Source organism: Agelaius phoeniceus, chromosome 8 (assembly GCF_051311805.1).
Source record: "Agelaius phoeniceus isolate bAgePho1 chromosome 8, bAgePho1.hap1, whole genome shotgun sequence".
Taxonomy (NCBI): Eukaryota; Metazoa; Chordata; class Aves; order Passeriformes; family Icteridae; genus Agelaius; species Agelaius phoeniceus.
The window spans coordinates 21443241-21469706 of NC_135272.1; the positions used below are offsets into that span (position 1 = coordinate 21443241).

General features: G+C 39.6%; 1 protein-coding gene across 2 annotated transcripts; it reads left to right on the top strand.

Moving 5' to 3' along the window:
* Positions 1 to 14455: 14455 nt before the first annotated feature.
* Positions 14456 to 26212, top strand: DIPK1A (divergent protein kinase domain 1A). 2 transcript variants are annotated; one of them, XM_054637958.2, is made up of 5 exons: positions 14456 to 14816; positions 21082 to 21216; positions 21489 to 21596; positions 22309 to 22485; positions 23439 to 26212. In XM_054637958.2, the coding sequence occupies exons 1-5, from the start codon at positions 14763 to 14765 to the stop codon at positions 24249 to 24251; spliced, it is 1287 nt and encodes a 428-aa protein (XP_054493933.1). In that variant the 5' UTR covers positions 14456 to 14762; the 3' UTR covers positions 24252 to 26212. The 2 variants fall into 2 exon arrangements, with proteins under 2 accessions (XP_054493933.1, XP_077038370.1); XM_077182255.1 differs by lacking the exon at positions 14456 to 14816 and adding an exon at positions 14844 to 15454.
* The last annotated feature ends 254 nt before the right edge of the window (positions 26213 to 26466 follow it).

Consider the following 26466-nt stretch of genomic DNA (forward strand, 5'->3'; position numbering starts at 1 on the left):
GTACAGCTTAGTCTGGCCAGTTCCAAGTTACATCAGAATAAAGTGGTATTTATAATCAAAATCCCTTTTTCAGAGTTGTTTTAAATACCAGTTTGAGGGGGTAGTTCTCTCTTGGATGCACTAACTAGACACTGTTCTGGAGTCATGATGTTCTGCTAAAAACAGACTTGGACAACACAAAGGGCCCTGGTTGCTCTTTACAGATTTTCATGTACAGTCAGGTGAACAACAGTCAGGTACTGTTGGTGCTGAAGGCAAAAAAGGAGGGAAAAAAAAAGACTCAATCTGAAGTATATCCACATAGAAATTCTTGGTTTTAAATCACAATGGTTGTGTGAGAACCAGTGTTAAGCTAAGTTAAAAAGCAAACTTTCTAGTCAGCAACAGAATAAACACCAATAATTGGCTACATCACAGCTTCCTTTTTCAGTGTCAATTCCCCAGTACCCAGCAGAGATGGATAAATTTGAAGAGTCAGAACAATGGCATTTCCCTTAGTCCTTCTCTCAAACGTTAATGTATTTTTTGCAAGTTAGTGTTTTTTATATTTTTGTTGCCTCAATGCTGACATAAATATTACACAAGCAAACGAAAACACACAAAAACCAAAAGTGTAAGTTGTCAGTGTATGTAGATGAGAGCACCAACTGCTGCACAGTATTATTTGCCATTACCTTATTGTATCACACCACATAACATCAAAATGATACCCTTGAACAAGACAATACTGTGAAGCTTATCCTTGTACAGATGGTTGTCATGACCACAATTCAGCAAGGAGGGAAAATTAGATCCCAGGACATTTTCTCTGCATTGTTTAAGCACAGAAACAGCAAGGAAGCTCATCTGGGATCTTCCTATCTTAAATCAAGATAAATATGGTACATCCACTTTTACATAAGCATACTAATTAGTAAGACAATGCACATATGCTGCATTTATTAGAGCTCAACTAAGAAAATAATCTTCAATTTCAAAATTTAAAAAATAGGCAACTGGTCAGATATGAAGAGTTTTGTATTAATTGTCTTACAACTAGCTAACAATTGTAGTAATTATTCTCTCTTTATGCTACAGATATAAAAATAGCACCAAAAACATTTAAAAATAAACATCTCTAAATATTTTTATAGATAGACAAGAATATTAATAATTTTTCATCCTCACATAACATCAATAGAGAGGGAAGTAAATTAATACTGTTGGTGGTAAGGTACCTTTACGTTGGTCTTCACACAACCCCATGTTTTTCCTAGTACAAGTATTTTGCCATTTCTTCTTTTTTTACCTTCTCAAGGACCAGGGAATCCTGAAAAAAACTGCCTTGTACTCCATCATCTTCTTGCGAATGTCATGATCTTGCCCAATAAATTTTAAACTATAAATACCTTCTTAAATGTGTTCACTGTCACTGTTGACCCCATTTGACTGTTTAGCCAGTCAAATACTATTTTTTTTCTGTTAAATTCAATGTATAGAAAAAGAACATATTTGCCCCACTAATCCTAAGCAATTTTTTTTTTATTCTTAATACTTTAAGCTCTGCTAAATTTTAAGATAGAGTATTATGAGTGTTGCAGTCCTATTTTTTTATTATTAAGTCTCTAAAGCCCTTCTGTAATACATATATTAAACAACAATTTCTGTGTGGGTTAGTATATGATCTCTTTGTATCACAATCTATATTAGCCTTTGAATTAAGCTACATCTAGACTTGAAAATCATTAGAGGGTTGTTTGTCTTCAAAAAATTAACATTTAGCAATGTTATAATTAATCTTTAAATCTCTCTCTGTCACTATTTCTCAAAGCACCACAAACACTTTAAGAAGAAACCAAAACAACCAACTCTGCCTATTAGCTCTGCATCTAATAGCAGACATTTCAGATGCTTGAAAAAATGTCAAACAAGCTGACACTTAAAAGGTCCTTAATGCTTCATTCACTTTAAATTTTATTCCAGGTGTGTAACCTTGCAGAAATTCCTTGTAAAACATAAGCCAAGATTTTGTATGACTAAGTAATCTTTGGTGGGTGGATAGACAGTTCTTCAAATGCTCTAGAGTTCATCATTCAAGGCACTTACAAGCTATTAAATGCTTACATCCTTCTGCCATAAGCCCTGAGTTATTCCTGTGTTGTAGCTCATACCCTGCCATGGCTGAATTCTGTTTGCTGGAAGTGGCTGAACAAGAAGCAATCCCTCAGTTCTCATCTGTGTAACAGTGCAGAAAAAAAAAAAAAAAAAACAAAAACCAAAACAAAACAAAAAAAACAACCTCGTTGTAGACTGAGGAAAGGATGGAAATAGTAAGAGCATGAGACACAGTGTTTCTACATTATTTACAACATCTTTGGGGATGCTAGTTAAGAGCAGGAAAGGCTTTTATTGTAAGAGATGGTGTCTCCCATCTATCTTAGTTACACTAACACTGTTTTGTACCTGAAGACAATGGGTGAGTCTGAAGGAGAAAAAAAGAAAAAGTGTTAGACTGGGTTTGGCCTTGCTGAGAGTGCTTATTTATGAGTTACTGTGTTTTTACTGCTAATACTGTTTTTTCTGAGTTGAAGACTTAGGAGCAAATGTAGCAGTATTTTTGCTCCACAAAATAACTGTGAGAGAACTGCTACTTGTTACAATGCCAGCTAGTGGGAATTTTGTGACAGCATGCAAGTATGGTCCTAAGTAATCTTTTCCTCCTTTTTCTTGTGAGACCAGATCATAAAAATCTGAGCTCATTCTTCAGAGGTGGAATTTAAGAAAGGTTTACTCTTTGCTCTCTGCCTGCACTGTCATTCTGCTGCTGTGGTCATATCATTGCTTCCTTTCAGAAAACAAACAGCTGCCAAGTCTTGAAATTTTGGTTAATTGCTTGGATCAGAGATTCCAGTTCTCAAAGTCCCTGAGAATTCAGTCATGCACCAGTGCAATGCATTCCTTCCCCTCCTCTCTACACACAGATTTCAAAGCAGTTACTGAAGCTCCAGCTAGTGACTAAAGTTAAAATGCAGAGTCAGCATTTCAGAGCTAAAGCCTAAGCAAGCATTTTATTCTTTCACTTTAGCTCTGCTCTGCAGATTTGCAAAGTAATTGCAGTCTCAAATATTTTACATTGTGATGGGCTGTATCATAACTTCTTGAGGACTGGAGCATCACAGTGTTTTATAGTAAGGTTTTGTCTGTCAGCATCTGTGCTCCTTTGTGGACTGTAAAAATGTCTGCTAGAGCAGAATTTCCAGCCCTTTTGTGGTTAAATTTTGTAGCCATACAGGCCAGACTTACCTCTTAACCCTAAACTGAAGTTAAAGAATGCTTAAGGGCCCCTCAGGAGATAGTTACATGGCAGAATATAGCCATTTCATCTGCAGTGAAAAATCTCTTCTGGACATGAGTCTGGCTGCAGGGAGAATTAGTACAGCATTCCTTCTGCTCTCCCACCACCTGGTATGTGGTATGGGCCTTCAAACAAGCTTTCAGCATGTCTGCCAAGTCCCACTCAGATGGAAAATCCCTCCTTTCCTTTCCTTTCCCTTTCCTTTCCTTTCCTTTCCTTTCCTTTCCTTTCCTTTCCTTTCCTTTCCTTTCCTTTCCTTTCCTTTCCTTTCCTTTCCTTTCCTTTCCTTTCCTTTCCTTTCCTTTCCTTTCCTTTCCTTTCCTTTCCTTTCCTTTCCTTTCCTTTCCTTTCCTTTCCTTTCCTTTCCTTTCCTTTCCTTTCCTTTCCTTTCCTTTCCTTTCCTTTCCTTTCCTTCCTTTTTTCCCTACCTGATAGCATCTCTTTATTTATGAAGATGGAGACAAAGTAGTTTTGAAGAGTACAAAATGACAGGACCCTGCTAACTCTTAGCAGAGGCTGAAGAGCTGTTTGCAGCCCAGAGAATTCAGCTGTGGGGGCAGAAGATAAGGCAGAAGATAAGGCAGTAGCCCCTTCTGCTGCCAGCCCCAGGGGGCTGCACAGAAAGAGCCATAAGCAGTCACACAGCTAAGACACCAGTTGCATGCTTCATTCATGCAATGCTTATGAAATAATCATACTGTTACACTTGTTAACTTTGATATGCTTACTTAAAAGGTGCAATCTAAGTGTCATTGTTTTAGCTAATCCAAATGTAACAGCTATTGTCACACACATATTTTGATCGCTCCACACTGATGTCATGTTCTCTCAGCCTGAAAGCCCAGATTTTGTTCCAACACAGCATTCCTTATCTGCATTCAGCTAAAAAAAGTGTACAGAAACAGGATCAAAATCAGTTCTTATTACAGCAGTCACTTATTTTCTATTTTGGCTTGTTTCATACCAGCACTGAGGCAGATCCATATCCATACAGTCCTGACTTTATCCCTAAAATTTGGGGCTGCTGCAACAGACAAGTTTTCCCTTTCTTTTCCTTGTGCTATGTTCTTTTCTGATGAGTCTCTAAATATTAGTTAAATATCCAGTCATCCCCTCTGCCAGCTTTTGCAGCGAGGTGGAATGTGAATTTTACAAAGCACATCAAGAGCTGGCAGTCCTGCTGCTTCCCTCTCAGTATGCTGCCATGGCTCCCACCGAGCCCACGTGGGTGCTCCTCTGACTGGCTCTGTACCCTCAGCAGTATAAGCTAAGCCCAACAGCAGTGGTTACAATGTTTTCTGATCTTCAGTCTCCTGAGCCTACTCCTCCCAGAGGCAGGGGAGGCCTGGGCTGAAGAAGGGGGTGGGGAACAGAACACCAGCAAGAGGCTTTAAATCCATCTTTTCTCTGCAGTTGTAGCTGAGGGTACAGTTACCTGACTCAGCCACACTTGTCCAACAGCTGCTGCCATCTAAGGTTGCAGTCACTTCTGCTCAGGGACATGCTGGCTCTCCCCTGTGCCAGGAGCCATGCAGAGGTGGCAGCTCAGTGAACTGCTGAAAAACATTAATGTATATATGTATGTATAACACATGCACGTATGTGTAAAAATAGGTTTATTTGCAGACAGGTCAGCTTGAAGACTTCAGGGGCCCAGGAGCTGAGAGCATGTGCATATTGAAAAGGGAGTACAGAACTGAGGTAACAGAAGAGGTGATAAAAATATTCATGTCAAAATGGAAATACAGAGAGAAAAGTCTTATTTCTTCCTGTGTTTAAGTTACAGGAGGAAACACCTACAACAAGCCAAAAGGGAAACATAAGCTGACCTTCAGTTTGATCCCATGGGCTGCCATCTCTTTCAGATACCCAATACATTTCCATGGTCACGGGCCACTTATGAAGTGAACAATTGAAGTATTTCTGTTATGAGACAAATGAGCTGCTGCTTGTGTGAGGAGAGCAGAAGTTTCCCGGCAGGACTGCCAAGTAGGCACAGAGGCCCTGTGAATTCAGTGCTGCTGAGGAGTGCCATGGGCTGAGCCTGCTGGGCTGAGGGCCACCCTCACTGGGCACCGCTGGCCATGGAGGGTACTGATGGCTCTGCAGGCCCCATTGCACCCAGGCAAGGTCCATCCACCTGCCCACGAGAGATGCAAAAGAGAATACCCTGAGCTGCTAGAAGCAGATGTGAAGAAAACTTTGGGACATGAAAGACCACATTCAAAAGCTTGTCAATATGAAAACACACTAAAAAGCTGAGACAAATTAAAGAAGACAATGCACAAAAGGGAAGGCCTAATAAGCATGTGTAAGGATTATCTAAGTCAGAAGTCAGTTTGCTATAGATTAATTCTCCTTCAATTACAACACACTGTTGTAAGCTTGCCTCTCCCAGGAACTTTACCAGCTGTCTCAAATTTCTCAGGTAGGATCAATTCTAGAACTGTATTTGCCAAAGATAGAAGGAAATGTAGGCAAGCATTGATAAGACACTGAACTAATGTGCAGAAGGTTGCTAAAAGTAGAGCTGATTTTTTTCTGCCTTGCCTGGAATTCAGCAGACCAAAAGGTCAAGTAGTGATGGTCTCCAAGGACTTTTTAATTTACTGCAGGTTCTAGGATGTAAAATGCCTGTGACAGTGCTATCATGCTATTAAAGATCTAATGCTGTATCAGATTACTGGAGTGATTTAATTACCAACGGATAGCCTGTGGTGAAAAGGGCACCCTTACTTGCTAGACCTGTAAATCCAGGTCTTATTTTAAAACTTTTTTTTAATCAGAAACAGCAAATTTATTGAAAATGTATTTTTCTTCTGTTTAGAATGAACTTTGAATCTCACATGATGGCTGGGAAGATGGATAGGGGAAAAAAAAAAGAGATGGAAAAGTTGAATGGTTACCACTCGGCTCTGGTTTTAAATTAAAACAATGTAACCATTGATTCCTGATGGGAAATTATATTTGTAGTTAGAGTTTGACTGGAAGTAAAACTAGATATAAACCTATATCCTCAGTAGTGTAAATGAATCCAGGTTCAAACAATGCTGTGCAGAAGGTTTTTTAATGTGGACAATTGCACAATGAGAACAAGAAGCTGGGATAAAACAGGTAAAAGCTGGGATGTCAATACCCAGTAAGTCTGTGTATAAAGAGGAAGTCACAAAAAAAGTTGATTGAAAACTCTGCAAATCTCACATCAAGGTCAGTCTAAACTATAACAAATTATTTACCAAAAATCTAGACAAAACAGAAAATAAGTATCTGTAGTAATTTGAAATATTTTCACAGAAATCACACTATTTGTGTCAATGACAATGACTGCATTGACCAGCTATCACTTAACCCTTCTTAGAGGTGTAAAGGTCTGACAAAGACTCTCTGTGTCTTCAGTTTACCTCACCCACTACTTCTTTTTTTTCAGATATACTCCCAAATCCCATCCAAAATTGGTGTTGTGGGTTGGAAATGTGGGTTTGTGAATTGTTTCATTTTGTTCAGCTGCACTGTAATACAAAAGATCTAGAAAGGGTCTGATTGCCTGCTCAAGTAAAAGCAAATGTTTGATCTGCTGCAGCTTCTGTCTGAGAGTGATGGTGGTGCCATTTGGGCACTGTGTTTGGAAAGAGGGCTCTGAACACATGCACAGTGAGAACTCAGGGCAGGCACAACAGTTGCACTGTTCACATAGAGAAATGAATATATCCCCTTTAGCACAAAAGATATGTGTTCAGTGCATTTCCTCTGAGATAATAAAAGATTTAATTAACTGCAACAGCTTCTTTCTTATATATTTAGGCATTTTAGCAATTTTTTTTTTTTTATATAAAATGCAGCTTTGGTTTCTTTTAAACAAAAGACAAGGAATCAGCATGATTTCTGATGTAGATTCATACAGGGCAATCTTAAAATACATCTTTAAGGCCTATATTCTTACAGATACCACACTGTCAAATAACAAAGTTTCTCTAGTTGTAGTTCCCTGATGCATTTTCTTTAGCAGCTGGGCTGCTTTAATAAGTTCTGACCACAGTCTGCTTCTTGGGTGCTCTGCACACATCCTTAGTGCAGGCAAAAACTTTGTTCAGCTGTGCTGCAAATTTCATAATAGATATAATCCAGGTTAAAAATAACCTCTAATTAAAAACAATTAAATAATATAGATGGTGGAGGGGTGGAATGGTGTGTCTGTGATACAGAAATAAAATGAGCTGGGATGGGACAATACAAAAATATGTTCTTCTGTTGTGAACCTCCGTGTTGCTGTTAAAGCATGTAGCAGAACTGATCAATGAGAACTGCAACACCAGACTCTTAGAGCCTTGTAAGAACTGGGCATAAGCCTAATTTGACAAGGTATTTTTTAGCATATTGCTATGGTATAGTCAGTCTATGACTGTATTGATACTTACCTCGAATTTTAATGAAGCATAGAGTTAAAAATAGTACTGCATACTATATTAGCATGAGCTCGGTTATTTTTTAAATTTTATTTTATAGCATTTTAAACTGTTACTGCTCCAAATTGCCTTCTGTCATTCATTTAGGGAAAACACCTTTAGAAATGCTATAACTTGGCATTTATTGTGTTGTCATTTTTGCTGTGTTGTATGGATGGATAAAAAAATCTGTTGTTCAGAAATATGTACTATTACACAGAAAAGAACCCAAAGAATGTATTTTAGACTGTTGAATTTATTCTGCCTGGGTGTTTTTAATGATATAAAGAAAATATGTGTTTAAGAGCAGCTCCCTGCTTTGCTTAAAACATCATTTTTCCTTCTAAAAAATCAGTCTAAGAATAAAATAGTTTTACTTAATTCTAGCAATTATATTTACAGTGGGAATTCCTGCTAAGTACTGTGGAAATTTAGATGTTGACAAATCTAAAATAATTCAATTACTCCTTAATGCCTACTGGCATTTTCGATCAACAATCCCACAGCACTTTCCATGAAGTAGGCTCCAGGAATTAATTAATATATAATCAATACATTGCCTACTCTAGGGATTGAAAAGATTCCTGCTCTGTGCCAGGAATATACCTGACTGTCAGTTTGTTGTTTTGTTTATTTAAACGGAAGTGAAAACTATTTTATTTAGAAAAAACCCAATGATAAATACTTAAGTAGATTAACTGTACACCTATTTATTAAGAGTTTGGAATTTTAGTAATATAGATACGGCCTTCATAAGTGGTGATAAGCTTTTTCAGAAAGTTTGTGTATTACAAATTACTTCAAAATTGCCAACTTCAATAAGTTACTACTAAAAATACATTAATTTTTTTTTCCTAAAATTTGATACTTTACAATTAAAGGTTTTCTAAAAGGAAATATTTATTTCCTAGAGATTTCTTCTAGTCATTACTGCTTTTTCAAGGGTGTTGCCAGAATGCTTAACAATTCAGTTCAAAATTTCTGGATTTCATGTATAGAGGTTTTGAATGTAGCCAAAAAAAGTAAGACGAAGTGTTATGTTTTGATTAATTTTTATCAATATCATGAAGACTGTTAGATAAGGCATGCCACTACACTGTACTAATTCTTGCTTATGGGACCAGGCTTCCAGCTTCCTTAAAGCCTGTGAACTGAAGCAGATTTACTTGGGTATGATTTAAGGCCTGACACAAAGATTCACAGTTCAAATTCCTCCATAACACAAGGTTTCATTCATTCTGCCCAACAAATCACTAGGTTGGAGTGTGTGTTATGAGGAGACATCAGTTTGAGGGCAGACTTGAAGTGCTTTTCATCATAGCCCATTTTAAGTAGTTCCCGTATCTGCCACTTCTTCCAAATGTCAAGGTATTCATGTATTTCTGAACATGGCACTCTGCAGTGGCATGCATAATCAAAATGGGGAACTGGTGAGGCTTTTTTCTTTTTCTGTGTTATTTTTAATTTGAGTTGAGCAGACAGTTTACCATTCAGCTACACAAAGAGCTGCATGGCAGAAGTGAGAGAACAGCATGGGAGTAGGTGTAAGTAGTAGAGGATGAGTGAGGAAAAGGCTTCCCACAGCAGCTCTGCTGTCTGTAGTTGCTCTCTGCCCATTTTCCTCCTCTATACCAGAGCTGGCAGAAGGCAGGGTAGAGCTGTACCTCACTAGCTGAGGTTCACAGTCTAGCATTTTAGCAGGAACTGGCTTCTCAGGCAATTAAAGCAAATGTGCTCGACTGTGAACTGAAAGAGTTCTGTTGTGGAAATGTCCTCGGGCACAGGGGATGGCAGGACAAATGGGGGTAGCAATGCATTAAACCATTGCAGCTGTTTCTGCTCTGTGCTTAGCTCAGAGCTCTCCTAATGCACCACGTGTACTTCCCTGCTCGGTGATTTGTTCCAATACTGTACTTCCTTAGGAGTTAAAAATTAGCATCCTCTTTCTGAACTGAATTCTGCTCATCTCCTCATCTTCACCTTCTCATATCAGTATGCACCAGCTTCAGTACTGGAATCTACTATTTAGAACTTAAGAGGATTTTTTAAAGAGTGTGGGCTAGGACCTGGATATTTTCTAGCTCTCTCTTTTACCTTATAAGGTAAGCAGGAAGGAGCAAGTGTTGATTCAGGGGAAGGAATTTTGGGAAATGGGGGTAGGGCATGAAGAAAATGCCAGCTAGCCAGTTTATTAGAAAGTCCATAAATAGGAATTAAGACTATCATTTCTGTTATAAAAGGTTTGTGGTTTTTAACAGATGATCACCACAAGCATAAAATAACAGAACAAAGAAGTCTTTTACTTCAAGTAAAAAAAGTTCAGAGTGGATTATAACTTTATTTTGCTTCTAATTCAAAGAAGGAAACATCCAGGATAATTAAGTAAAATCTCCATGTTGAAAATAAGTTATCTGAAAATTATAAAAGGCTTTCCAAACCAGAAATAGATTAATGCTAGCAAGTGTATTCTGACCATGCATTTTAACATATAACCTCAATTAATCTTGGGTAAAATTCTTGAATATCACAACTCCAGCAATTAATAGAGGAAGTAGACTTGAAAGTATAAATATGTACAAAGGAAACCTAATTTTACTGGTTGATTGAATCTGAACTGTATTGTCTTTGTAGACTTTGAAATACAGACATGCAAATATAAATGCAAACTGTTCTTTTGCATTTGACCGCCTTCAAATCTTTTCTTCTGAGTACAATATTTATGGAGTTTTCTTAGTCCTCTAAGTTATACAGGATTGTAAAGCTTTCTATTCTGGATTTTGAAGACCTATTTGAAGACTCTAGATATGTTATGTTATTAAGACCTATTTACCGTAATGCTTTTTAGTACATTTTGAATTTTAAAAAATATATGAGAATAAAAGTGTAAATATTGTGTCCCTCAAAGCAAAGACTTGTATGTCAAATTAATCAGTATCTCTGAATGTTTAATAATAATGATTGTATCTAATCTCAGTCAAGAGCTACAAATGAGTCACATACGTTTGTACAATTTATCTGATGATAAAACATGATCTTTTACAAGGAGATGTGTTTAAATAAGGTAAAGGTTTCAGTGGTTATAAACAGCCTTTTGCTCCCATGTAAGTTCAAGCCATTGATGAAAGGAATTGGAGTGCCTCTAAACTATCTCAGAGGAAAAAAGAGTCAAGATTAGTTTTTAGTTCAGATCATTGATTCAGTTCTTTATACAACAAGAGAAATGTTTGTGCCAGCCCAAGGGAGAAGGTAGGCACCAACAGCAAGAGAAGGTGACACCATCTGCCTCAGCAGCAGGGTGGATTTATGTGAGATTAAAGTGACCATGTAAACAGAGCCTTACAAATGAAACCTGTTTGCTGTTTCCTCAAAGAGATTAATGATTTGTTTATACCGAGTTAAGGGACAAGGGAATCCTTAACAGGCTGGGGCTGCTTTTTGGGTAAGAGGTGGTTCCACCTACTCATGCAGTAGAAGCATTAGCATTTGTAAGAATGTGAATAGGAAACAATAGGAAATCATCTATTAGGATAAATCTAAAGCTAATACACTGATTAAGTCAGAGTTCACAGAAATTTGCAAAGGGGAAGGAAACAGTGTCTCTCTCTGAAGGCAACATGAGGGAAAGTTTAGATATAAAGGTTGGATGGATCCCCACATCTTTGTTCTCATCCACAAAGACAGGCCTAAGAAAGTAGAGTCTGTATAAAAACAGACTCCTAGACAGACATAAGAGCAAGTAGATAGCTGAGTGGCACAAAAAGAGAGAAACCTCTAAATTTTTCTAGACTTTATTTTAGGAAATGTGGGTAATTTTATTTTAAATCATTACCGTATTATATATTGTGTAAATACACTCATTAAATGGAGCTACAAAGCTGGGCAATGGCCAATGCTAGAGCATTACATTCTACTAGTGCTGTAATACTTCAAGACTGCGGTAGCTGCTCAGGATCATAGAATATTTTTAAGCACTTCCAGAGCAAAAGAGCATTAATCTAGGAAGCTATTCTAGGCAGATTGGAAGTTAGTAAAGCTGCTGTGAGAAAGAGAAGTCTTATGATTATTAACATTAGCCAGAGGCTCCCTGCATATAATATGATGGTGGGGAGAATGGGTGAACCCGGAGGATTTCCCAAGGAGTCTCTTATGACAGCATTTGAGTTAAATCAGTACGTGGGTGCAGCTGCTTCAAATAACTGAAAGAAGCAAGTCCAGCACCACTGCAATAAGTTAATGTTTAGCTTTCATGTGATGTTAAAACCTGTATTACTTGCTCAAGTTACAGAGACTTGCCTTCAAAAGAAATTGGATAAAATTATTTATTATATTTTAAAGGTGCACATTACACTGACTATCTTGAAGAATTAATTCATATTCTTCTCTGTAGCTTTTCAGAATTTTCATTTGTCTCATATATTCATTCCTTATATTTCTAGAATTCCTGGATGTTTCAATCTTTGCAAACATTTTTTGGTTTTTCTGAGTAATTTTAATATGTAATATGCTCTAAGTTGTCATGGAATTGCAGGTGAATGTAAGAGGGTACTATAAAACCACAATTTACCTTTTGACATTGTGAGTGACAAACACTGCATTGTACAACTAGCAGTCGATTTCTATCTTATACAAAACCCCTGCATCACTAAAATAATATTTAATGTTGTTATAGCCAGATAGGAAACTTTAAGGATTAATAGGTAGCAATAAATCAGCATAACTTCTACTGCTTGGACATTAAGATATACCAAAGCTTTGGTGTGGGCCTACAAAAATGGATGATGTGTGAACTGCAGAATGGAAACGTGTGAATGGAAAGGCTGTACAGCAGATAATGTATCAATATCACTCATGTTCTACTGGGGGGCAGATGCAGATGTTTTTCTGCATCTGCCCCCCAGTCTTTAGAATATTCCTTTGGGTTTCCACATCCTGTGAGCACCAAGTCAGTGCATGTTACATGGTTCCTGTTGTTGTCATGGCTTATGTGGCCTAGCTTTTCATGGGAGTTGCCTCTACTGAAGCTTAACCAGGAATTTAACAGGTAACTGAAAAAGGCTGAAACAGCCTTGTATTTTAGCATTTAGCAAAGCCTGGGCACAAAGAGTACTTGAAGAAGAACTAAACATTTCAGTGCTGGAATAAAGCACCTGCTCTCACAGATGATGAAGATCTCATGTACTAAGTGAAAAATATATCCCCTAATGAACATATGCCAGGAGCTGTTTGGATCTAGATGGAAGAGGAATGAAACATTTAGATCCTTGCCAGCCATATGGGACACCGACATTTCACAATTACTCCCAGCCTGTCATTCCAAGGCTTGGCATACAGCACTGGATGAAGTAAGGGCTTGAGATTATTCAGCAAAAAGTTAAAATGTTTTGCTCTGTGGCCTCCTCTTGCGTTGCTGCTCTGTTGCATGTCCACAACCCAGCTGAACTTGAGCAAACCGCTGAACTGCAGAGGGGAGTGATGCACAAAGCACAGGGATCTGGGCCTGCTGAATAGGAAGGGAAGAAAACCCTGGGAGAGTCACTGGCTGTTACTAAAGCCAGGATTGCTTTTGCAGGAGTGCCAAATCTTACTAATTAATTTTCAGATTTATACTTCAGGGTGACTCTGGAAGTGATGATTATATTATTCAAAAAACAGTCACAGACTGTTCTTGAATCTTCAAGCACAAATCTCTAAATTCTTTGTGAGCTCCTAACATTTGGTTTCCATGCACACATCTTTCCTTAAGAGTAAGCCCTGCCAAAAAGAGTTAGCTTATCCCTACAGTAGTATTTTGTGACTCATCTTTTCATCAAAGCAGCGTTCTTTGATAATTGCACTGAACACCCAAAGCCACAACATGCTATGTTTGTCACATTTTTACCCCAACACCTTGGCACAATCTTTGTGCCTGAAGTCTCATAGACAAAAAGCAGCAGGGCTGGAGACTCCCAGCTTCTGGCTTTGACTCGCTAACACACTGCATTAAAAGAAGTCACAATCAAGTCATAAAGGCAAGAAGGCTGGGCAAAACCTAAACCTTGATAAGAAAGGATGATTTTACTTGAACTTAATAGTGTTCCCACCAATTTCAATTGGACTGAGGCTTCCCACAATGTATGAAGAGCTGAGAGATCCCCTGGTGAAGAAGAAATAGGTAATGTTTCTCCACTTTATGGCACTAATGTAGAATTATAGAATGGCTGGGGTTGGAAGGAACCTTAGAGATCACCTTTTCCCAACCCTCCTGCCATGGGCAGGGACAACTCCCAGTAGACCAGTTTGCTCAAAGCCTTGTCCAACCTGGCCTTCAACTGGGACATCCACAGCTTCTCTGGGCAACCTATTCAGGCTGCTCTTACCAACCTCACGGTAAAAACTTGCTCATCTGTGTTAATATGTGTCCAGGCAAACGCTCCTTCCTTATTTTGGAGAAACTGCTCCTTTTTGGGGTTTTGCGGGGCGTTTTCGGGTGTTGGGGTTTTTTTAAGGACTGTAAGGAGCCTGCAGCTGGTTTTAATACCCTATCCAGTCAATGACGGGAGCCTGTTCGCAATCAACGACACGCGTTATTTATTAACTGACTTCCCCATAATTGTCCCCAGACAGCGCCCCGAGCACTTTCTGGCAGACACGAGGGGAGCTCGGGGGTGGCTGTCGGCTCCACGGGCTCCGGGCGGCCCTGGAGAGGAAAGGGACGGGGACAGCCCCGGGGGCTCGGGGCGGGCGGGGCTCGCCTCGCCGCCTCAGCCCTGCCTCACTCCCTCGCGGCTGCCGCGTTCGCACCTTCGGCGCGGCGTGAGCGGTGGCAGAGGCGGCAGCCGCCCGCCCTGCCCGCTGACAGCCGCCGTCTCTCGGCGGCCCCGGTGCCCGAGGCAGCTCTTCCCCGCCGAGCCGAGCGGAGCCGGCGGCGCGACTGCGGCGGCAGGCGGGGGAGCGCTCCTCACCGCTCCGCCTCCGACCGCCGCCCGCTGCGGGGATGTGTGATTGCCATGGCGAGGCGGCTCTTCCCGGGGGCCTGGCTGAGGAAGCCCCACTCCGCGCAGGTAGGCCGGCGAGGGGCCGGGGCCGGCGCCCGTCCCTCCCCGCAAAGTTCCCTCCGGAGCGGGCGCCCCCCGCAGGGCTCTCGCCGCTTCCCCCGGCCCGGCCCAGCGCGGCCGCCGCTCCCCTCCCGCCGGCGCCTGGCGGCGGCCGGGGCTCGGCTGCGCCGCGCTGCCGCTCGGCCGGCGGGAGGCGGCGGCGCCGGGCACGGCCGGCCGTGTCGGGGCACGGGAGCAGGTGGCGGCGGCCTCGGGGCCGCGGTGCCTCTCGCCGCCCGCCCGCCGGTCGGATCGGGCCTCTCCCGCCGCCTTCGGGCGCAGCGCGCTCCGCGGAGCGGCCGGGCAGGACCTGTTACGCGGCGGGCGGCCCGCGGCTGCCCGGGCTCACGGCACGGCCGGCGGGGCAGCGACACCTGCGGCACTGCCGCGGCCCGGGAGCCCCGTGCTGTGCTCCGCGCCCCTGCTTTACACCTATCGCCCGTGCTGCGGAATCCATCCTGTCAGCGCACGGACCACAGCCTGCAGGAGCAACTCATGCCCTTTTTTGCTTGTCTTCTAAAAAATTAATATCGGGCACTTTTCTACTGCTGCTCCATGCATTTCCTTATATGTTCATAGACACACTTCTGCATTTCTATATGCAGGTACGTGTTTGCATTACTTCAGTTAGCAGAGTAAGGATGTTTTGGTTGGATGTGATGTGGCTGTTGTGTCGTAGGAAGTTCTGCGGTGAAATGCTAGTCGGTCATGACGTTCTGGTAGCTTGATGGTTTATCCACTGGGTTTCCCTTTATCAGCTGGGTTGTATTTTAACTGGATTGTAAATAAGGTGAGCATTTGTTGAGTTTGAGGAGCTAAATAATGTTTATTTTTCTTACATATTCTGTTTATGTGTTTGTCATCTGTTGATATGCTTAGTGATCATTGGATTAAACAATTTTAAACTTCACATTGGTGCTTTTAAAAATCTTGAAAAACATTTGGAAAAGTTCTAGATGAGGAGAAATCATGTTCTCTTTCTGGAAGTACCTGGAGTGGGGTGTAATGTTTAAAGAGAATAATACAGATCTAATTTTACACTCTTCAGTGGGTAAAATGGTATGTATCTGCAACTCTGGGTCCATATCACTTGGGTTTTAAACCAAAAAAGATTACTCTAGATCTATTTACTGAAGTAGACACTTGTACAGTATTTTAATTCCCATGGCATAAAGCCTTCAATCCAAACAAAAATTAATTAATAATCTATACGCTACCTTTCAAATGAGGAGTCTCCAAATTGTTTGCCTCCTTTGCCTTGATAGTCTCTTTCATATCATCATATGGTGAGGTCTGATAATATTCTTCTCTACTCTTCTCAAAATTTAATTTAAGGCCTTCCAAGCAAAATACGCTCTTTTAAAATCTGCTGAGAAACAAGAAGACCACAGAATTATTTATTAGAAAAGCCAAAGAAGTTAAATGCTTGTTTCTATTGCAGATTAAAAAAAAAATCTGGTTGTGCTTTCTTATACTGAGAGCTGATTTTGCATATTCTACAGACTTGTTTTAGGAGAGCTAATAGTGGCTTTGTGACCTTAAACATATTTTTCTGTGTTAGTGAATGTATATTGATATTTGATGCATCCATAGAACAGCAGCAACTATCAATATATTAGCTTTTCTTGTCACTGCATGTTACTGTTGGTAGATGACAAGTGTAGTCGTGGTTTACACCGATTGCTGAGCCCTTTATTGAGATTTGTCTCCAAAGAAGCCAAAGCCCTCTAAGTAATGGGTAGACTTAACTCACTGAGGGCTGTGAGCAAGGTGGAAAGACTTGTGCAATGTTTCTATGCAGCATTTCAAGTAGCACACCAGGGGAGATGTTTGTACAGTGGAAGGTTATCACGGAGTGAATTCCAGCCTTTGCTGGCTGGTGTTCCAGACTTCTTGAGCATTATGTGGTGAAATGAATTGCCAGAACATCAGGTTCTGTCAGACAGAACTTAATACTTGTTCCAGCTTTTCTGCCCTAATGGAAGCAGGATGTTATGAGCTGGGTTGCAACAGATATTCTTTGGCAAATGTTCTATTGCTCTATGCATGCTTTAGCTTTTGTGCAGAATGCAAGACCCATAGGTCTTGATGATCTTTGAGCCTAAAAAACATGTCCTGCCATGTGTCAGCTCATGTAAAAGGAGCAGGGCACACACTCTTAGCTATCTTAGCTCAGCCCCAAACTTAGTGTTAGGTCCTGTTAGGTCCTCCCTGAGTAAATGTTAAAGTAAAGAATAGTAACTCTGAAGTACAAAGCTTTGCCATTGCTTAGACTGCAAATCATGTAATAATAGAAAACAAAACAAAAATACCCTAAAACCTGAAAAACTTTTAAACACCGCTAAGGACCACAAAAATAATTTAATTGTATTTATAGGATTTTACAGTTAGGTGATTAACACTGTGATTTTGTTTGACAAGGAGAGTTAGTGTCCCAGATTTAAGGGACATTGCCCTGAAGTTCTTTTCTGATAGCTGTAGTTACCAATTGTATTGTGAGGCTGAGGACTAACCAACAGGACTCCTTATGACAAAAATCATGTAAAGAGCACTTGTATGTGTGGAAGTTTGAGTTTATAGATACTGGATCAAGTTTACAGACTCTTTAAAGGTGCCTCATGGACTTCAGTAATGTACAAGAGACTGTCTTTGAAGGGCCAAAGAATCATCAAGTTTAAAGCCCCACACAGAAGAAATTTCCTAAACAATCTCTTTGCTCTAAGATTTTAATCTCTTGTGCTCTGTTTAACCTTTAAGGAGAGATGTCCCATTTTCCATCTTGGTCGTTATTTTATTTCAAAAGATACCTCAGCTCTGTTTCCTCACTTTGGTTACTCAGGATACAAAATAACTCAAGAAACTGGCATATCATAAGCACGCACTGCCTGCTTTTAAAAATTTGCATGTGTCCTGTTTGTGGCATCCAAAACAGTGTGGGGTAATGCTCTCAGACATCTTGTCAGCCTACCTGAAATGCCTCCTGTGAGAGACAAATCAAACTGAACAGAGAACAAAACAGAATTTCTAACATGATTGGCCTACTTTTTTTCATCTGTCCTTTTCTATTGCAAGCATGTAAGACAAATGGAGCGAACAACTCTGATTTGGAGATTACTACACTATGGTTATGTGTAATACTTTCCAGAATTAAGCTCTCTGTACTATTAAACAAAGAAACACTTTCCTACTCTTTAACCATAAAAGTGTTTTAAATAAAAAGTACACTCACCAAAAATCTGTCAAGTTATGTTGCATGTTGATTCACTGCTCTCCATATGCTTTGGAGTGCATCCAGGCTTGAGTTTTGCCAGAAGTGGTTTTCCAGTTCTATTTCAGGGGATGAATGTCTAATTATTATTCAGTGCTTATGACTTAGCAGAATATACAAGTGATGGAAGAAGTTGAATCTGTAACATCAAGCATTGCAAGTGCTTCCCTCATTCTTGCATTCCCTGGCTTATGTTTAGTCTTGATGGAAGAGTAGAGTTGAAAAAAGAAACTGTTTCCTTGTTTTGAACACTTTCTTCCTTTTTTTGATAAATTTGGAACTCTGTCATTCTGTTGCCCTAAAAATGTTCTTATGACAAGTTTCCTGGCAGTTTGTCACAGTTTCAAATGGAGTCCATCTATATGTGTTGTTCCCTAAATGCTGTCTGGGACTTCCTGCTCAGAAATGTTCCAGTGCTCTGCAGAGCAGTGTGTCCCTGTGTTCAGGGTCCTCACCCGTGTGGCCAGAGCAGCTCAGTGAAGCCCTGTGCCCTCATTAGGACAGTGTGTGCCTGTGCCAGGGAAGTGAGCTACGTGTGTCAATGCTCACAGACCTTTTCTGGGGAGAACGTGAATATTTGGTAGGGAAGAAATCAAATAATTATCATGCCTTTTGCTGAACTTGATGGGGAAGTCCTTATAGGAGAAGTAATTCCCTTTGAACCAGAGAGTGAAACCTTGTTTGTCTGTAAGCAGAGGGATGCTGTTGTCCATGCTCTGAACTGGCTGGGCAGCTTCTGCAAGTCAAAAGCTGCATGACTCCATTGGCACAGTGCTGAGCTCAAAATAAATCTAGCTTCTCTGGAACTTCCTGCCCAATACACAATGTAGTCAGGTGGCATTTGGGGAGGATTTTCAGTCTCAAGTACATTCTCTTTCAGCCTAAGGAGGATGACAACATATTCAGTATCCATACTGGGAGAACGGTCAATATTCTGCAGCGGTCCTGAGGCCTGCAGGCTGCTGCTGGTCTCTGAGGTTGTACTAAATGGATACAGTAATAAAAAATTTCATTAAACAGCACTTTGGTTTAAAATGTATTATCAAGGTTCATGGAAGGATTCAGCAAGCACTGAGGAATGAAGAGGGTTTGTTGTCCCAGAAACTATGGTTCCCAAGCAGTTTTTACACATGAAACAGTTTTCCCTAAAATTGTCTGTTTTATTTCTGTTGATCTTCCCCAGATTTTACCAGTAGTTTTCTGTGCTTCATGTTCTGCTACATAACAGTGTTATTAAAAATAGCTTTAAAAAACTCCAAAATTATAAAACCTGTCTCTAAAAAAAATTACTGGAATAAAAAGTTAATTGTAACTCTCTTCTTTTTTAACCAGGTAGTTCTAAGATTGTCAAGTGAGAAGGTGTGAAGGAATAGGGGTGCACAGCTGAGGCATGTGGCAGGCCACAGCTTTGGGAATTGGAATCACCTTTGGGTCTTTTGAAATGGACTTTTTCTGGATTTTTTGTTTCCAAGAGAAAGGGTATAATGTGTGCTGGTTGTTTTTTATATTTTAATAAATACTAATAAATTACTGCAGTCTTTCTGGTTAAAAAAAAAATTGCTTATTTGCATCTGCTGCAGTTCTGTGTATGTATGTGATGGCAAAACTGATCATGATTACTACCTTTCTTAGAACCTTTTCCAAACATATGGAATAATTTCTCCATGATGTAAAGTCAAGTTAGGACCTGTCAATTTGCAAAAGAGATGAGATCATGGGGAGGTGTGTTATGGAGGCCTACAAAATCATGTCAGATGGGTTCAGAGTGGATAGAGATTGTTCACTCTTCTCTTCCAATACATGAACTAGGGGGTCTCAACCAAAGGTAATATGAATCAGACTGCAGCAAAATAAAGTCCAGTCCCTGACCATGGCAGTGGATAGTAGACCTGTGAATTAATTGTTAAGTTTGTTGTGGATGGTTATGTGGATTTTTAAGGGAATCTGGGTAAATTAGTTAAAGATTTGAGATTTAATAGAGTATTACATCTGGCTTAGCAAGTTCTTCTAGAGGAACCTGGGTGTGCACTTGGTGTATATAATATATGTTATCAGTCTTCAATAGTGTATTTTTTATAGCGATTGCTGAAGGTCAGGATACTGATAGAAATGTATCTTGTACTGACCAAATATAGCTGCTCTCATCCACTTCCTTATATCCTGCTGCTAAAGCTGATCCTGATCTTCTAATTGGTTTCTGATCCTGATGTGAATATGAAAATCATCCTGTTAGCACACCAGACTCTGAGGAGGAGGGAAAAAAAAAGAAGGAAAAGATCAAAACATCCCTCCTACTTTGTAAGACACTTAGCTCTCCCTCAGTTCTTAATTTATAAATAGTTTTTCCTTCTGCCCCTGTGAAAATTCTATATGTGAGGCCACAGAAACAACAGGAAAGTTGTACATACAGTTGTGGGAAGGTGAGGCTACTATAGAAGAATTTTATTTGCATAATTAATGGTGTCATTTCAAGGAAGGAGTGGCAGACTTTAGCATATGGAACCTGACCCCAATATCCATTCTGCTCATTGTATCTCTATCTTGCATATTTACACATTAACACAGATTTTTTTTTACCAAATTCCCAGTCTGTTGGATTTGATTTACCATGAGTGGAACATAGGTAACTGTTAGAGAAAAATGCACTTAACTGAGCTCTGGGAGTTTATGATTTTGACCAAATTGGTTCCTGCAGTCTGGCTTGCCCTGTGAGGGTCTGATACCCTTCTTTCTATTTATTTATATCTCAATTTTCCTTCCACTTACATACATCAAACTGACCTCCCCTGTCAGTTTTGCTCACTGAAGGAAGCAAATGTTCCATATAATGCAGTCTGCTTATTATGTCACTGTGGAAGGCAAATTCCTTAGAGATGAAATAGAAAATGATTTTTAGTAAATGAAATAGTAAATATCCTGCTGCTCAGTGAATTACAAACAGTATTTTCTGTTTGTGTGCTCTAGGTCCGTCTGTCGTACGTGCGGATCAAGTATCTCTTCATCTCCTGGCTGGTGGTGTTTGTTGGCAGCTGGATTATGTATGTTCAGTACTCCACCTACACAGAACTCTGCAGAGGCCATGACTGCAGGAAAATAATTGTAAGTGTATTTAGTATAGCTTTCTCAAGTGTTTGACTAATTCAGTCTGTGCCACATGTGATTTAATTAAATTCTCATATTCCATCATGCTGATGTAAGATTACAGCTTCAGTTACAGATAAAACCAGTTGTGTCTCTTAACAATATTTTAGCATAGGGTTATTAAAATATTTTCTTAGGTTTTTCTTTCAAGACTCAGGTGTTGGAAGAGATACAGTTGTTGCCTCCTTTCCCAGACAATTTGTTAAATATTTGTCCCCCGTTTGTTTCAGTGTGACAAATACAAGACTGGTGTTATTGATGGATCAGCATGTAGTAGCCTTTGTGCTAAAGAAACTTTGTATTTTGGAAAATGTTTGTCAACAAAGCCCAATAACCAGGTAAGGCTTTACTCATCCAATCTAGTTTTATTATTTCCCACTGAAATGTCATTGTCTAGAACTAAGGTAGACCTTAGTGTCAGCAAGTTGTATCTGCTTAATACAGATTATTTCAAATTCTATTTGCTGTGACAGGCAGAACGTGTGTGCGAGTGTGTGTGTATATATATATATATATACACCTTTGTATAGGTATATACATATATAGGTATATATAGGTATATAGGTGTGTGTATGTATTTATATACACACACACCTATACAAAGAAGATACACTGTAATACAAATCAATATACATAATATGCACCTATATACAATAATAGAAATTAGTCCTATATGTAGAGGGATATATGGTTATTTTATACTACATGAACATATACAATATGTCCTAAATCCTGACACAGTTTGCCAGACTGTGCACACTCTGTACATCATACTGCCTTCTCTGCTATGCTGCATCCCCAGTAGAAGCAGCAGCCTCGTAACAAGCTATGCAAAGGTGGCAGCGATGCCAGGCTGTTGTTTGGGGAGCTGTGTTCTGACAGTGCAGTGGCTCCTGCAGCAGTGGCTGTCTGTTCAAATTGTCACATTCATTATCTGCACACAGGATTCAGTTCCTGATCTGTGTTGATTCTTCAAGCAATGGTTGGAGGACAGGTGGTCTTCAGTTGAACTTCTACAGTGTTTACCTTTCCCCCTCTTTTTCTGCATAGATCTATTTAGGAATCTGGGGAAATCTGCAAAGTGTTATAAAATGCCAGATGGAGGAAGCTGCTCAACTTGATTTTGGTACTGACCCAGAACCAAGGAAGGAAATAGTCCTATTTGATAAACCAACAAGAGGAACCACTGTTGAGAAATTCAAAGAAATGGTATATGGTCTTTTTAAAGTACGTATATTCCTATTTACTCTATTTTGACAGAATGGCTTGTTTTCTCAAAGCTGGAGAAAATACCCTGTTGTATGAGCCTTTTTCAAGGGTATGCTAGAAAAATAGTCAGCAAAAAATAGTTTTTCCCAGAGGTGATTATCATGAAGTTTGAAGTAACTAATTATATCAGGGCTTTTTCCTTACTCTTTAAATGATGGAAGCTGGCATTCATCTTGTATGTCTATAGATTTTGCTAGTATTGATATAGAGAACATGATGTAAGGCTGATGTCAGTTGTCATGCATTACAAGAGCTTTGTCTCTAACAATGGTGAGCAGCAGGTGTGTTAGGGTAGTTTTAAGGAAAATTTAGAAAAAGTTGATCTGCCTAGCTGAAAATGAAACAGTTCTGATTCCAGTAATGGCTTTTTCTCTCTGTAGTCCTACAATGGAGGTGATTACATCAAATAACAAAACTAAGCATTTCACTGTAATTATGGGATTTGTACTCCGTTTTGTCTTGGTACCCTTAGTAGTTGGACAAAATGTAATTCGTAACATTATTCCTCTACATTTGTAAGGTCTAATCAGCTGAAAACTAAACCTGATCTAAACTTCTGAATTCTTCATACTTTTTCTTAGAGAACATTGAAAAAGCTACTTGATACAATTTTTCTAAAGACTGACCAAGACTGATGAAGAACAATAATTGAATTTTAATATTTGCATTTTGAAGTGCAAAGAAAGGTAGTTCTCTCAGAAGATTGTGTGCTCAGTGTGTGTGAAAACAGAACAAAAAGGAAGCTCTGCAGGCTGCTGATGGCGGGTCCTGTTACATCCATAACCAATGAAAACCCAACATAGCTGGTTATTCCTATTATTCATAGAAGGAGAGGAACAGAGGCAGAGTGACAGATGGATTGGGAGTAGTTAATGAAGTCATACCTAATCTTTTTCATTTGTTGCTTTCAGGCAAAACTGGGTGAACAAGGGAATCTTTCAGAACTGGTTAATCTCATCCTGTCTTTCGCTGATGGAAACAAAGATGGAAGAGTCTCTTTGCCAGAGGCAAAATCTGCATGGGCACTCCTGCAGCTAGAAGAGTTTCTGTTAATGGTCATCTTGCAGGATAAAGAACATACCCCTAAGCTGCTGGGTTTTTGTGGAGATCTCTATGTGACCGAAAGAGTTGAATATACCTCTCTCTATGGAATCAGCCTTCCATGGATCATAGAACTTCTCATTCCCTCTGGCTTCAGAAGAAGCATGGACCAGTGGTTCACTCCATCATGGCCAAGAAAGGCAAAAATAGCTATAGGGCTTTTAGAATTTGTGGAAGATATTTTCCACGGACCTTACGGAAACTTTCTTATGTGTGATACAAGTGCCAAAAACTTGGGATATAATGATAAATATGATTTGAAAATGATGGACATGAGAAAAATAGTGCCAGAAATTAATTTAAAGGAGATAATTAAAGATCGTCAGTGCGACTCAGATTTGGACTGCATTTATGGTACAGACTGTAGAACATTATGTGACCAAAGCAAAATGAGATGTACCACTGAAGTAATTCAGCCAAACTTAGCAAAAGCTTGTCAGCTCCTTAAAGACTATCTGCTTCGTGGTGCTCCTCCTGATATCCATGAAGAACTAGAGAAACAACTGTACTTGTGCATTGCCCTTAAAGTCACAGCAAATCAGATGGAAATGGAGCATTCTTTAATACTCAATAACTTAAAAACTTTACTGTGGAAGAAAATTTCTCATACAAATGATTCGTAGCTTCTCCACCAGCAGAAGAGAATATTGATGCCTGCCACTAGAGGTGGCCCAAGACATTTGATAAAAACAATCTGCACCTTTTTAAAAAGATATTTCTTTACTCAGATTTGATTAATGGTTCTTTCAGTCCTGCCCTTCAGTCAGTAACTCAGGACAGGGCTTGTCAAAGAATGAACATGCCACTGAATGACCCGGCAGAGGCCAGAAGGCTGCCTGCTGTTCAGTGCTCTTACAGAAACAAGAACTCTGCATGCTTGACTGTTCTGTGCACTTTGTCAGATCTTGAACAGGATGAAAGTGTTCACTGTGCCACCACATCAGCTGAGGGAACATCTTCCATTTCTGTGAAAAACATTGCCCACTTGTGAAATACCTGCAGAGGATTTCTTTCCTAAATAGTTTTATGAAGAATCACCACTACTGCAAGTAATGTGTCCAAGTCCAAGCTGCTGTTATGAATAAACTGAACTGTGAGATTGAAGTTTACTAATACCTTGGCATGGCAGAATTTGCACATTAAATAATTTTTAACTGTGGAAAATTAGAATTTTATTCTAGAATGGATAGGTTGTAATATGGGACAAATCAGATTCTGTTTACACATTGTTACCTCATGCTTACGTCTTGAATGTTCAAGTAGTTCAACATTTTTAATTAAGTCATTGGATGGTGAGCCCTGTGGGAGCCAACAATTTTAGAGTACTATTTCTTAAAGTCATTTAAATGGTTTAGCAGCAATACCAGCCTCTGTTTCAAAACTTCAGTGGAAACCTTTAACCCAAATTAAGCTGTAGCTAACAGTGAAAAGCAAGGACTTTGTGGACTAAGCTATAGTATGAAAACTGAATTTTTAAAAATACTGAATAGCAGACATGTCCAACCAGTTAAAAAAGTTTGCATAGTGCAGGAATCTGCTGTATGACATGAGAAACAATTAATAGTTGTGGATAGTCTTGTCTCTTAATGGTCCCTCCACATTTAGCTACAGACCTGTACTTCAATCTTCTTAACTACTGCAGGAAATATGTAAGCAAAAGCTAGACCTCAATTTTAGGAGAGAAGCTGGATTGTTCAGGATTGTGCAATATTGCTCAAATGAGAGCCTATGAGGTATTTTCCAGCTCGTTCCTAGCTGTTACTAAGTGAGCTGCAGTGTGATACTATTCTTTTTTTTAGTAGCATCTATGAGTCACTGTTCAGGCTCAAGTCATGAGTAAATAAACATCACCTGATCCTGGCACACCACAAAGCATGACCACTCTACCACCTTAAATCTTCACCCTTGTATTTTTCAGATTTACATCTGTATTCACAATTATGCAGAATTGGATGTCCATAATACACCTGAATATAGGCCAATACTTACCTGTTGTATGTTTAATTTATAAATGCTTTAGGTATAAAGTTGTTCAATCTTTATGATTTTAATGGCAGTCATCTGCATACTTCTGAATCCTGGCCTCTTAATTCATTTTCAGCAGAGGTAAGAACAAGCTTTAAGTATTTGAAAGGTTAACTGCTCTAGGAATCCTGTCTTAAATGCATTCCTAGAATGATGACACTGAAGTACAGGACCACAGTAAAGTAATTTGTCCATACCAGATGTAATAAATACGCAGCTTGGGTTAAGATTGTTTTGTGAACATCAGCCTTTTCATTTAAGAAATACCATGCTCATGCTAATTATTGTCTTGAACTTGCTAATGTGCTCCAACTATGAACTAAAAAGTATTTGTAACCAGCAATGCACTGAAAGTGTAAAGTGGTCATGTTCTTGTGGAGAAATCTGACAGTGACTGCTACTTGGGCAGAGATATTTAAAATACCCAACATCATTGGGTATCTTAACTGGAGAATATGTTTAATAGTGCAGTTTGTTGTACAAAATTTTCATTTTTATTACTGTTGCATAAAGTTGAAGCTTTCATTGGGAAAAAAAATACACTTTTGTTTACAATAAATCACAGCCCTCTTTTTTTTCAATAGCAGTATTTACACCAACTACCAGTATCTTAAAGCAAATAATTCCTCCATGTAGCCTGCTTTACTGGTGTTTAAACTGCACAGTTTCTCTGAGTCTAGTGGAAACCTACTGGCACACAGAAGTGCCTGCGAACAGAGGAGGCAAAGCAGCAGGGCAGGACAAGGCTGGTGGGGAACACTTCTCTTCCAGGTGGCTCAGCCTGCAGAGGGAAACACAGACTGGGCTCTGGGA